Raw genomic sequence first — 14,561 nt, 5'->3', positions numbered from 1 at the left:
ATCGAGACCTCTATGCATGTGTGTTCATGTGACTTTGAACCTCACTAGGATGTATAATTGCACTGTACCAATAAAAGTATACATGTAAATATGTAAATATATATATATGTAGTGTCTACTGTCCCTTCTTTTTAATTTATGAATTAATTCTGTGGTACTAGAGATGGGACCCAGGGGCCTTCAACCTCCAAGCTACACCCCCAGCCCTATTTATTCTTTATCTTGAAACAGGGTCTCCCTAGGTTGTCAGAGTTTTGCTACGTTGCTGATTGTCCTTGAACCTGAGATCTTTCTGTCTCAGTCTCTGAAGAACTGGGATTACAGGCATGCAGCACCCTGTTTAATTTATTATTTTTTAAGTGTAAGTGTTTTATGGAAACATAAAAGTAAATTTATGACCTCAGCAAAATTTTATTGCATTAGTTTTTCTTCCAAAGGATACTTATAGTTAGCACATATTTTACTTCTCATAAAATTTTATGTGGCTAAAAATCATAACATTGCTTTTTTGTAGAAATTAAGTCATCATTTTCAAGTTGTATATTTTACAATTATGTTTTATTTCTCAAATATAATTTTTATTGCATAAGACTTTTGTTCTTTCAAAACTTAAAAAGTAAATGATGACCATATGATGGTTCTACTGAAATGGTAAAACCCAGATCAGTCCAGAGGGAAATGACCTGAGTAAAATATGGTCAGTTTTTCCCCATGTTTATAAATAAATAATCCATACTATACATAAAAATGACTATCATAATATTCATTACTAAGGGGCTCAATTTTTTCCAACTGATTTGGCATGCCATCTTTAAAATATATTAAATTTTTGTATCTATTAAATTTAGCACCAGAAATTCTATCAGCTCCATCAACTTGCCTATTCAGGTACCAATACCATAATATTTCACAAATAATAGCTTTAAAATAAGTTTTATTTTTTTTTTTGGTGGTACTGGGGGTGGAACCCAGAGCCTTTCTACCTCCAGGCTGTACTCCCAGACCCATTTTATATTTTATTTGGAAACAGGGTCTCACTAAGTTGCTGAGAGCCTCACTAAGTAGCTGAGGCTGGGTTCGAACCTGCACGATCCTCCTGTCTCAGCCTCCCAAGCATGGGGATTACAAGCATGCGCCACCACGCCCGTCTATTTCCCATATTTTAAAAAAGTATTTCTGGATCACATTAAATTTTGTATATTAGGATCACCTTGATTTTGTGGATGAATATAGGAGATCTGACATCATTATAAGGTTGAGTCCTCTAGTCCTAGAATATGGTTAAGTTTCCATTGCTCTCGGTCTTTATCATGTCTGTAGGTAGAATTTAAATGATTTCACTGGGCACGGTGGCACACACTTGTAATCCCAGTACTTGGGAGGCTGAGATAAGAGGATTGCAGGTTTGAAGCCAGCCTCAGTAATGTATTAAGGCTCTCAGAAACCTAGTGAGACCCTATTTCCAAAAAAAGAAATAAAATTGGGCTGGGGGGTGGTGCAGCTTGGAGGTAGAATGCCTCTAAGCACAGGTCTTGCCACTGAGATACACTCCCCCCACTGCCCAGAGGCCCCTCGTTTGGACTATACCTGCCCATGATGCAAATGTCAGTTGTTTCTTTGCTCTTTCCTCTCAGAGAAGTGTCTTATCCAAGTGGGAAGGAAGAGGAGTGATTGATAAAATTAGGATATAATTATTACATATCCATTCACATTCTATACCTACATCCTGGCTTCTAAAATCCAGTGACAAGACACTGGTCTCTCTTCTCTCCAGCGCTAGCATCTTTCCCCTGAGGCAGTGGTTGCTGCTCAAATGAGAACAAGTAACAGAAACTATTAGATTAAAAATAAATTATAGCCAAACATGGCGGCACACTGTAATCCCAATACTTGGGAAATTGAGATTAGAGAATCACAGGTTTGCAACCAGACCCCGCAACTTAGTGAGGCTCTCAGCAACCTGGTGAGGCTATGTTTCAAAACCCAAAGGACTGGGGTTGTACTTCAGAGGTAGACTTGTCCCTGGATTCAATACCACTGATGGCGATGATGATGGTGATGATGGCGGCGCCTGGCATGGCGGCCCGCGCCTAATCCTAGTACTTGGGAGACTGAGATAGGAGGAGGATTGCAGGTTCAAGGCCAGTCTCAGCAGCTTAGCAAAATCCTGTTTCAAAAATAAAAAGTAGCCGGGCGTGGTGGCGCACGCTTGTAATCCCCGCGCTTGGGAGGCGGAGACAGGAGGATCGCGCAGGTTCGAAGCCAGCCGCGCGCGCTGGCTTAGGAGACCCTGTTTCCAAATAAAAATATAAAATAGGTCTGGGAGTGTGGCCCGGAGATAGAAGGGCTTCCAGGAACCCCGGTACCACAAATAAATAAATAAATAAATAAATAAATAAATAAATAAATAAAGTTAAAAATAAAAAATAAGCTGGATGTGGTGGTGCACACTTGTAATCCCATTATTTGGGAGGCTGAGACAAGAGGATGAGAGATTCAAAGCCAGCCTTGCCAACTTAGTGAGACCCTGTTTCAAAATAAAAATAAAATATGGCTGGGAGTATAGATTGGAGGTAGAATCCCTTTGGGTTCAGCCTCCAGTACCAAAACAAAACAAAACAAAACTTCATTTCTACTAATTTCCCTGGTCAATAGGATATTGACAGTAGATGGCATAGCTCACAATTAAGTTAAGGTCTATGGATGCCATGTGCAGCCTGAGTCACAGGCCAACTTTCCAAGTGACCTCTTCTTCCTGGGCACATGGAAGAAACCAGGCATTCATTTATTCAGAAGGTAAGAAGTGGGAATTTGAAGCAGTTATTTTTCAAAGCTTGGCTCTGCCGGTTAACTCTTGGCAAGGGAACTTAGTGGAAAGAACTGAACGTCTCTGCTTCCTTAGCTGCCGGTGGGGGTAATAAGTGTACAGCACATCGCTTTATAAGGACTAAACAAGACGGTCTCTGTGTCCAGCTTATCAGGGAGGTCAACAAAGTTAGCCTGACTGTTCAGCAGCTGTTAGCAGAGTGCTAAGCATAGACTCGAGGGCTTTTTTTTTTTTTTTTTTTTCAGTACTGAGGACGGAACCCAGGACATTCTACTTCTAAGCTACAGCCCCAGCCCTATTGTTTATTCTTTCTTTTGAAACAGGGTCTCACTAGGTTGCAGAGGACCTCACTAAGTGGCTGAGGCTGGCTGGGAACTACGATCCTCCTGTCTCAGCCTTCCACGTGCTGGGATCACAAGCATTCGTCACCACGTCCAGCTTTTGAGGGCTTGTTTTTCTGTGGATATGTTTCTACCTACTGATTGCCTGCTTGGCAAGACTTGACATTCACACCTCATCAGCGGTCTTTGTCAGTAGACCTCTTGGTTGTGGTTTTCTGTGTGGCCAGTGAGAGAAGCCATGTAGAGACAAAGCAACTCAATTTAAGAAGCCTAAGCTGGGTGTGGTGGTGAACACTTATAATTCCAGTACTTGGGAGGCTGAGACAGGAGGATTGAAGGTTTGTGGCCAGCCTCAGCTACTTAGTGAGGCCCTCTGTGACTTAGTGAGACCCTGTTTCAAAATAAAGAGTTAATAGGGCTGGAGGTGTAGTTGAGAGGTAGAATCCCCTGAGTTCCGTTCCCAGTACCACTAAAAAAAAACAAAACACCAAAACAATTGCTGAGGCTGGCCTCAAGTCTTGGATCCTCCTTTCTTGGTCTCCCAAGTACGGGGATTACAGGCATGTGCCACCACACTCATCATGTGACTCTTTCTCTGTGAAGTATATTAAGAATATTTCTAATGCCAGGCATGGTGGCACATGCTTGTAATCCCAGTACAGGAGGATCACAGGTTTGTGGCCCGCCTCAGCTATAAGCTTAGTGAGGCTCTTCACAAACGTAGTGAGACCCTGTTTCAAAGTAAAGAATAAAACATAGGGCTGGGGGTGTAGCTCAGAGGTAGAATGCCCCTGGGTTCCACCACCAATACTGCAAAAAAAAAAAAAAAAAAAAAAAAAAAAGAAAGGATATTTCTAGCTGGGCGTGGCGGCACATCATGTTAACTGGGAGTCTGAAATGAGAGGATTGCAGGTTTGAGGACACGTCAACAAGTAGTGAGACTCTCAGTAACCTAGTGAGGCTATTTCAAAACAAAAAATTAAAAAAGGGCCCAGAGATAGGATGGATGCCCCTGGGCTCAACCACCAGTACCATAGAAAGAGAGACAAAAGAAAAAAATAGGAATCAGAAGACTATTTCTGAGAGGGAAACTCTTAGAGAAGAAGGGGATGGAGAGTAACAAAGAAGAGCGGGGGAGTAGATATGGTCAAAGTATGTTATACGCGTGCAGGGATCTACCACAATAAAACCATTGTCCTGTGTAATTAATTTGCATGATAGAAAATAATACTTCAGAGCCTTCCAGTCCCCTAGGGCAAGTTTTAAGAATAGTAGGTTCTAGACAGGTGTGTGGCGCATACTTTTAATCCCAGCATTCGGGAGGCTGAGACTGGAGGATCGCCGTTCGCGGACAGCCTCAGCTACTTAGTGAGGCCCTGTTTCAAAATAAGAATAAAAGATAAAGCCGGGCGTGGTGGCGCACGCTTGTAATCCCCGCGCTGGGGAGGCAGAGACAGGAGGATCGCGCAGGTTCGAAGCCAGCTGTGCGCACTGGCTTAAGAGACCCTGTTTCCAAATAAAAATGTAAAAATAGGTCTGGGAGTGTAGCCCAGAGGTAGCAGGGCTTCCAGGAACCCCAGTACCACCAAAAAAAAAAAATAATAATAATAGATAAAAAAAAATAAAAATAAAAAAAAATAAAAAAATAGGGCAGGGCTGTAGCTCGGAAGTCAAATGCTGTAGAGGTTCCATTACCAGACCCGCAATAAATAAATAAATAAATAAATAAATAGTAGGTTCTGACTGGTCAATTATTGTTACTTTTAGTGGTCACGCCCCCCTTTCCCCCAGCAGAGGAGTGCACACTGTCCCCGAGACTGCCAGGGATGTGCTCGACCCCCTCCACACTGCCGTAAAGCAGCGATGCCCGGGTGTGACGTGGCCTCTTCCTTCGGCCGGCCCAGGCGCTGCTCCCGCAGCCGGGGCTCACAGGTTAAAAGGGTTCTCTTGGGATGCTGACTTGTGCTTTTAGAAAATGAACTTATGCTTGGACACCGTGCTGCAGTGTTATATGGTGATGTCATTATTTATGTAGTCCCAGCGGAGCCTATAAAATCCAAAAGCCTTACAATCTATATTTACAGTGACAGATTTAGACAGTATTCTCCCACACCATACACACACACACACCCACACACACACACACACACACACACACACACACACTTCTTTAAGTCTCAGACCGCTATTTGATGCAACTGTGTCCTTTCTACTTTGGCATTCTTGGAGCAGCCCTAGTGAAGCTTAAGATTAAAATCACAAATCTTGCAGCTCAGACAGAGAATAACGCACAGACTTTGCAGGCGATTTCACGTGTTCAGAATTAGGCCTTAAAGGTCAAGTTCAGCCAGGCGTAGTGGCGCGCACTTGTAATCCCAGCCTTTGGGAGGCTGAGACAGGAGGATGGCGGTAAGTGGACGGCCTCAGCTACTCAGTGAGGCCCTATTTCAAAATAAAAAATAAAAATTAGGGCTGGGGATGTAGCTTGGAAGTAGAATGCCCCTGGGTTCCATCCCCAGTGCCAGACACACACACACACACACACACACACACACACACACACACACACAAATTCAAGTTCACTTGAAACATGGGCGCAAAAGAATATAGCATTTAGACTTTGGACGGGGACACTTTATCTAATTTAACTGATGCAACAACTTTTCATCTTTATGATTAACAATCCTAATTAAACCAATACATTTTTCATGCTGTTTTCTATGTGTGTGTGTGAGTGTGTGTGTGTTTTGTGTGTGGCACTGAGGACTGAACACAGGAACATTCTATCTCCTAGTTTTACTCCTAGACTTTTTATTTTTGTTCTGAAACAGGGTCTTGCTAAATTGCTGACAGTCTTGCTACATTGCTGAGGCTGCCCTCAAACCTGTGATCCTCCGGTCTCTGCCTCCCAAGTGCTGGCATTAGAGGTGTGCACCACCACACCCAGCTCTGTTTATTCTTTTTAATCTAGAGCTATGACTTTTTGTAAAAATAAATATGTTGTAGATGATGGTAATAAATTATGATTACAGTCTTAGAATAATATAATTGTGATTATTCTTCTTTTTTTTTGCGGGTCTGGGGATGGAACCCAGGGGCATTTGACCTCTGAGCTTCACCCCCTGCCCTATTTTTCATTCTTTATTTTGAAACCGGGTCTCACTGAGTTGCAGAGGGCCTCACTATGTAGCTGAGGCTGTCCGCGAACCACGATCCTCCCGTCTCAGCCTCCCAAATGCTGGGATTACAAGCGTGCGCCACCACGCCCAGCTTATTATTCTTAAAATAATAGAAATCTAGAATGATGTATTGGTTATATTTGGTAGTTAATCTATAGAGCTTTTTAAAATCTATATACTTTTGTGGGCTGGGATATAGCTCAGTGGCACAGCACTTGCCTGGCAAGTGCACTGCCCTGAGTTTGATCCCCAGCCCAAAACTACAAAAAAGACCCCCCCAAAATAAATAAATCACAGAACTGCAAAAAATATATCTATATATACTTTGATTGGTGCATTGTAGTCTCACATCATGATGTAAATGATGTCGATAGTGACATACGTGCACACAGCACTTGAGCTTTCCCCAGCTCCTTCTCCATCCCCCCTTCCTCATATAGGGCACTAAGATTGACTTTGGGATTCTCATATATTTATAGAAAGCTGATGGCAGGCTGGGCATGGTGGTGCACGCTTGTGATCCCAGCATTTTAGAGGCTGACACAGGAGGATCGCAGTTCACGGACAGCCTCAGCTACTCAGTGAGGCCCTTTGCAACTCAAAGGGCCTGTTTCAAAATAAAGAATAAAAAATAGGGCTGTGGGTGTAGCTCGGAGGTAGAATGCCCCTGAGTTCCATCCCCAGTACTGAAAAAAAGAAAAGAAAAGAAAAGAAAAAAAAGCTGATGGTAGTAATTGCTTCATTAATCCCCACTCTTCCTCCTCTCCTTCCCCTAGACCACCTCCCTGGACTCCATTATTTGGGGTCCTTCTGGTATCCTGATTACTCCCTAGCTTCCTCATATTAGATAAAACATATGATCCTTCACTTTCTGTGTTTGGATAATCTCACTTAACATAATGTTCTCTAGGTCCATCCATTTCCCGCAAATGACATAATCTTGTTTTTCTGTAATGCTGATTAGAATTCCATTGTGTGGACAGCCTATAATGCTGTAATCCACTCCTCTGTTGATGGACACCTAGGTTTGGTTCCATAATTTGGCTATTGTGAATTGTGCTGCTATAGACATGGATATGCATATATTACTATAGTTCTCTGGTTTCAGTCCTTTTAGGAAGATACCCAGGAGTGGTATAGCTGGCTGTAGAGCTTTTATACAAGGTAAGTTTAACAACTTCTGAAAAGTGAAAAATAATTTCCGCATTTACTATTTTTTTCTCTTAGAGGTAAAGTCAGTGACAGTAACAAGGGAGTAGTTTGGGGGGCTTTATCTAGCTGCCCCCATTAACATCCTGAGCCACCCAGAATAACTACCAAATAAAACACAACCTAATTAAAACAGTATAAGCCATACAAAACCAGCTTCAAAACAAGTCCCCAGGCTGCTTCTTCCAATAGACAGGTATCCCCAAACTTCTACCTTGAGGGTCTAGAGACGCCACTGATGCTAATATCTCTGTGCTTATAACTTCACAATGACCATCATTCTGCCTTTTAAAATTCTGTGTCCTAGTTTGGACATAAGAACATGGAGACCAGGATCCTACACACACACACACACACACACACACACACACACACACACACACGAAACATAAAACAAGCCACTTTTGCACAAGGTTTGCACAGAAGTGCTGTCCAGTGACCAGTGGATGGGGGCACTGTGTGATCTTGGTTGAGCTATCTAATTTTCTGGGCCTCCATATTTCCACCTGGAGATCGAGGGGCTTGCGAGGGCTGATCTTAGAAGCCGTTGGCACTGCAGAGCCTCAGAGTCATTCAATACCTGAATCTGGATTGCTTGTCAACACCTGCTCGTGATCCTGGGCTTGGGTCCCTTTTTGATATCTTTAAATGGGTTTCCTGAGAACGTGGCTTGTTTTTTGCTCACAAAAGGAGGTTTTTTGTTTTTTTGTTTTGGTTTTTTTTTTTTTTTTTTTTTTTGAGAGAACAGAAAGGGAGTGCCATGTAAAGATGCAAACAAAAGACTTGGAACCCGCCACATAAGGACTTGCATCTGTGCTCAGAAATGCCGCTTCTTTACGAGTGGGACAGCCCCGGTTCCCCAGCTGCAATGTGCGCCTGTGCTCCCTGGAGATGGAAGCTGGGAGGGATGCTGCGCCTGCCCTGGGTCCTCAGCTGGCGCTGGGGATGGGGCGGAGGGGCTCCCCCCAGACTTGGCCCATGGGAAAGAAAGCCTGGAGGTCAGCATTCTGCCAGCTCCTATAAGTAGATCTAATTATGACCGCTCACTTCAAAAGAGGATTTAACCCAAAGCAGATTTAGCAAGGCAGTTTCCAAAGGGCAGTAGGAATCCCAGGCATGACCTTTGAGAAAATTCCAAAGGCTTCGCAGCTGGGGAACCCCACAGCCAGTCAGCAAAGACTCAGACTGAGGAGAAACTCAGAGGCGCCAAGCTAAGTTATCAGGGTCCTAATGAAGGTATTTCATTTAGAATAAAGTGTGTACCGGTGTGTCCATACCATGTGCACTCGGGTTGAGCCTGGGTGTTGAACTGAAAAAGACAAAAAATATTACACCCCCTAAAACACTAAACTTTAAAGTGTTTTGAAATTTAAATGAGAGTCAAAGATCTCTTAGTGAATTCTTATCTAACATGCGAAAGTTTGGTGATATATCCTAATGGTGCTGATCAAAGTATCAGAAGCTTGTTAAAGTAATTTAAAAACATCTTTTTAACTTACAAGACTTTCTACATAGCACTTTGCTCAGGAAGAGGTTGCTATTTTAATAAAATTAAATAAAACTAAACGCCTCCAAAAGGGGAGAGAGGATCGTTTATCTAGAGTTGACCAACATGTCATTAGTAAATAAACACGTCTGGAGTAGGCTTATTGTTTAACAAATACGAAATAACTGTGAAGCTCTCTGCTGGTGTCATTATTTCAGTTACTTTTACAGAGCACAAAAATTGGGGGGGGGGTCAGTAATAAATAGTCTCTTCATCCATAAACCTCAGTTGAACCAAAGCTACAAGCCAACTGGTGCTCTCTCTGGATTCTAGTGTAGGTGGGAAATTGTAAAAAGACAGATATCTGGTTCTAAGTCAGAGAGTTTACGAAGTGATTAAACATGATTCACTCAGATTCTCTTTAAAATTATTTGGTTTCAGATATTTTTTAAAAAGTCAGGCCAGGCATGGTGGCGCACACTGGTAATCCCAGCATTTGGGAGGCTAAAACCGGAGGATCACGGTTCGCGGACAGCCTCAGCTACTTAGTGAGGCCCTTTGCAACTCGGTGAGACCTGTTTCAAAATAAATATTAATGATTATGATAAAGCCAGGATTGGTGATGCACGCTTGTAATCCTAGCATTTGGGAGGCTGAGACTAGAGGATCGCAGTTCACGGACAGCCTCAGCTACATAACAAGGCCCTTCATAACTTAGTGAGACCCTGCTTCAAAATAGAAAGACTAGCTGGGCGTAGTGGCGCACGCTTGTAATCCCCGTGCTTGGGAGGCAGAGACAGGAGGATCGCGTAGGTTCGAAGCCAGCCGTGCATGCTGGCTTAGGAGACCCTGTTTCCAAATAAAAATGTAAAAATAGGTCTGGGAGTGTAGCCTGGAGGTAGAAGGGCTTCCAGGAACCCCAGTACCACCAAAAAAAAAAAAAAAAAAAAAAAAAAAAAAAATAGAAAGACTAAAAAATAGGGCTGGAGGTGTAGCTCAGAGGTACAATGCCCCTGGGTTCCATCCCCAGTACTACAAATAAATAAATAAATAAATAAATAAATAAATAAGGCTGGAGGTGTAGTTTGGAGGTAGAATGCCCCTCTGTCCCCCCCACCACCCACAAGTCAGTATCAAACCAGTTCCTACTTTCTTTCTTTTTTGGTGGTACTGGGGGTGGAACCCAGAGGCTTTCTACCTCCGGGCTATACTCCCAGACCTATTTTATTTATTTTTTTTGGAAACAGGTTCTCACTAAGTTGCTGAGAGCCTCACTAAGTAGCTGAGGCTGGCTTCGAACCTGTGCCATCCTCCTGTCTCAGCCTCCGAAGCGCGGGGATTACAAGCGTGCGCCACCACTCCCGGCTCCTACTTTCTTTTTGTAAGCTGACCACATTCTAACACAGGATATCCAAGGAGACTACTATTGTGCTTATATGTCATTTATGTTGTCTTCAGAACCTAATTTGCTGTATCTGCAGCTTAAACTTGGAAAGTCCTCAGAGACTGAGAAGATGGGTTTATTCTCACCGGTTATACAAAAATGCCAAGCCAGATCATCTTTTTGTTTAAACACAAAGCTGATAAACCTTAGTTTAAAGGAGCTAAGACAAGCGCAAAGAAACCCAAAGTCAGGGGCATGGGACAGAACACCTGAGCCGATGTTCTCTTTTCCATTTCTCCTTTCCTAAGAGATGTGCCAGATCCAATAATAAGTAAATATTGCATATATATTATATATATATTTATAAGTAAATATTGCATATATATATATATATATATATATATAATTTTTTTTAAACAGAGGCTTGCTAGATTACTGAGAATTTCTCTAAGTTGCTGAGGCTTCCCAAATACTAGGATTGCAGGTGATTCACACCACACCACACGTATATATATTTGGTACTGGAGATTGAACCCAAGAGCATTCTACCTCGAGATACATTCCCATCCCTTTAATTATTTGTTTAGTGGTACTGTGCTGGCAATTAAACCCAGAGGGATTCTACCTCTGAGGTATACCCCCAGCCCTTTTTATTTTTTATTTGAAACAGGGCCTTGCTAAGTTACTGCACACTGGCCTCACATCTGCAATCCTGTCTCAGCCTCCTAAGTACTGGGATTATAGTGCGCCTGGCTAAATAACAACAAATTTTCATAACACAGCCTGTTTTATTTCATTCTTTCATTTATCCTCATTGTAGTCACTTTTTCTAGTATGTGAAATAATTTGCAAAAGCCAGGTCTCTTCATTGTACCTAAATAGATACTAAAGTTGGCACAGAAAAAGCTGTCCCCAGCATCTCAGTCTGCAAGCCCTCGACTCAGAGGCACAGGGGCTTGGTAACTCAGAGCGGTGGGGGTCATGTCACTGGTTTCAAAGAGTGTGGATATAAGACAGAACCACTCTGCTGAGTGAAGGGAGAGAATGAAAGATGGCATAAAAGAGTTAATTACAAAGATTTGGAGTCTCTGATTTATATGTGGCAATCTCTGGTTTAAGAAAACTAAATGCCTCCAAGAACAGACATGAAAGTTCAACATGCTCAATTTTTTTTTGTTTGGATTCATTTATTTATTTTATTTATTTGCATAGTGTTTTTAGAGGCATGTAATCATTAGAAAGTTAAGCAGGTAGTTCTAGTCAAGTAATTTATTTATTTATTTATTTTTTGCGGGTCTGGGGATGGAACCCAGGGGCATTTAACCTCCAAGCTACAACCTCTGCCCTATCTTTTATTCTTTATTTTGAAACAGGGTCTCACTGAGTTGCAGAGGGCCTCACTAAGTAGCTGAGGCTGTCCGCGAATTGCGATCCTCCTGTCTCAGCCTCTCGAATGCTGGGATTACAAACATGTGCCACCACACCTGGCTATCAAGTAATTTATATACAACCAAGGGTTAAGATTTTCTACGCTGGTATTAAGAATGAATACACCAAGTGAAATATGCATGTAGGCTTGTATCACTTTGAATTTTACTATGGTATGTACATAGCACCCTAAAAGCATATTTAAGAAGAACGAAATAGGGTTTGTTTATAATGATTAATTTCAAGAATTTGCCTTCCTGGAAAGCGAATTCCAATCCTAAAGAGAAAAGGTGGATTTCGGCCCTAAAAAGACAAAAAGTGGATTATATCGATAGAACGCAACTTGTAGGGAGGCTTTTCAAATTGTAGAGGGTTCATTTGACCGAGTTCAGATACCAGCTCCCTGGATTTCTTTCCAGCTCTATGGTCTTATGGCTTTTAGCATCCCTGCGGAAACGTGGCATCCTATTTACGTACACTCCTGAACATCTTCATGTAATAATGTCAAGTAAACGTGCGTCTCATTCTCTATGCTTACGGGCCACTGGGAAGCTGGAACTGGAGCGGGGCACCTGCCTGTAGATCTGGCGGGAGCGGATGGGAGGGACCCGCGTGATGGGGCCGCGGAGACCACAGACGACCGCGGCTCTGCACCCCTTACCTCTCCCGCTCCTGCTCCAGCAAGTTGGTGAAGTCGTCGCTCTTGTTCATGTAGTCGGTGTGTTTGTGCTTCTCGTTCTCCAGCTCGTACACCGTGCGCCGGTGGCACTTCTCCGCCAGCAGCAGCTGCTCCAGCATGCGCCGGTAAGTTTCCTTCTGCTTTTCTTCCAGTCGGTCCAGCTGAGCAAGCAGAGGTGGGAAAGAGTTTACTGTTTTATTTCATTGCACAGGACGCTGAAGAATTGGCTTAGCTTGGTCTAGTGACTGATCACTTGAACACGGAATATGGAAGATCATATTAAAAAAACAAAAATCAGCGGGGCATGGTGCTGCCCACCTATAACCCCATACTTTGGAGGCTGAGATAGGAAGGAAGGTTGCAGGTTCAAAGCCAGCAATTTAGTGAGGTCCTGTTTTTTTTAAAAAAGGGCTTGGGAATGTAGCTCCAAGGTAAAACACTCCTGGGTTCAATTTCTTGAATCACTCACACACACACACACACACACACACACACACACACACACACACACACGCACATCCAAAGAGGCCAGGTGTGGTGGCCCACACTTGTAATCCCAGCATTTGGGAGGCTGAGACAGGAGGATCACGGTTCATCGACAGCCTCAGCTAATTAGTGAGGTCCTCTGCAACTCAGTGAGACCCTGTTTCAAAATAAAGGATAAAAAATAGGGCTGGGAGTGTAGCTCGGAGATAGAATGCCCCTGGGTTCCACCCAAAGTACCAAAAAAAAAAAAAAACCTAAAAAAACCCCCACAAATATTGCCGCGCATGGTGGCCCATGCCTACAATCCCAGGACTTCTGAGGCTGAGACAGGAGGGTCACGTGAAGGGAAGATCACTGAGTGTGATATTCTTTGCCAACCCCATCGTGTCCCCTAGGTCACTGGGCTCTATGAACTCACTGTAGTGCTCTGCGCTGCCACTTCTGTAAATACATGTTTACTGTAAATACATGTTTACTCCCTAAGGTTCAGGAGAACAAATTCTTCTACAGATTTAATGAGATAGCACAAAGTCTCCTACTCAGGAAGAAAGTGTGTAACATCTTTCCTGATCTCTGAAAATTGGAGATCTCGGCATGGACATGTACCGCCTAAACGTCTCCTCTGGGAAGTAATCATCATCGTCATCATCATGATCATCATCAACGTTTCTTCCCTTCCCTCTTCCTCCCTCCCTCCCTTCCCCCCTTCCTTCCTTCCTTCCTTCCTTCCTTCCTTCCTTCCTTCCTTCCTTTCCTTCTTTCTCTTCTTTCTTGTGTGTGTGCACACACGTTACTAGGAATTAAACCCAGGGGCATCCTACCTCTATCTATATCCCATCACTGTTTAATTAACTTTTTATTTTATTCTGGGGATAGAACCCAAGGGCATTCTATCTCCGAGCTATACCCCCAGCCCTATTTTTTATTCTTTATTCTGAAACAGGGTCTCAAGCCGGGCGTGGGGGGGTGCATACTAGTAATCCTAGCGTTTAGGAGGCTGAGACAGCCAAATAAAGTATTAAAAATATAGGTCTGGGAGTATAGCCCAGAGGTAAAAAAAAAAAAAAGCCTCAGTGTTCCACCCCCAGTACCACAAAAAAAAAAGAAAGAAAAGAAGAGAAAAAGAAAAAAGAAAAGAAAATACAAAAGAAAAGAAAAGAAACAGTCACACTGAGTTGTAAAGGGCCTCGCTAAGTAGCTGAGGCTGTCCATGAATCGCGATCCTCCTGTCTCAGACTCCCGAATGCTGGGATTACAAGCATGCACCCTCACGCCCAGCTTCATTTACTTTTTAAAATTAATATTTTTTGTGGTACTGGGAATTGAACCCAGAGGCATTCTATCTCCAAGCTCTACCACCAGACCAATTTTATTTCTTATTTGGAAACAGGGTCTCATTAGGTTGCTGAGAGCCTCACTAAATTGCCGTGGCTGTCCTCAAACCTGTGATCCTCCCGTCTCAGCCTCTCATGTACTAGGATGACAAGTGTGTGCCACCACACTGGATCATTTTTTTTGTTTTGAAACGGTCTCACTAAGTTA

At 43.0% G+C, this 14,561-nt stretch overlaps 1 protein-coding gene across 2 annotated transcripts in view; it reads right to left on the bottom strand.

The window, feature by feature from the left end:
* The window catches only part of FILIP1 (filamin A interacting protein 1), a gene marked incomplete at both ends in the record, with an annotated part of 274,463 nt that overhangs the window by 45,672 nt on the left and 214,230 nt on the right, over positions 1 to 14,561 (bottom strand). For both annotated transcript variants that reach the window (XM_080700607.1, XM_080700606.1), the window contains one exon: positions 12,516 to 12,694. In XM_080700607.1, coding sequence (XP_080556733.1) covers positions 12,516 to 12,694 — 179 coding nt within the window. The remainder of the gene's footprint in view (positions 1 to 12,515; positions 12,695 to 14,561) is intronic.

The sequence above is a fragment of the Muscardinus avellanarius genome (genome assembly GCF_963383645.1).
Source record: "Muscardinus avellanarius genome assembly, chromosome: 8".
NCBI lineage: Eukaryota > Metazoa > Chordata > Mammalia > Rodentia > Gliridae > Muscardinus > Muscardinus avellanarius.
Note: the sequence above shows the minus strand (reverse complement) of the source record. Positions and strands in the feature narration are given on the sequence as shown.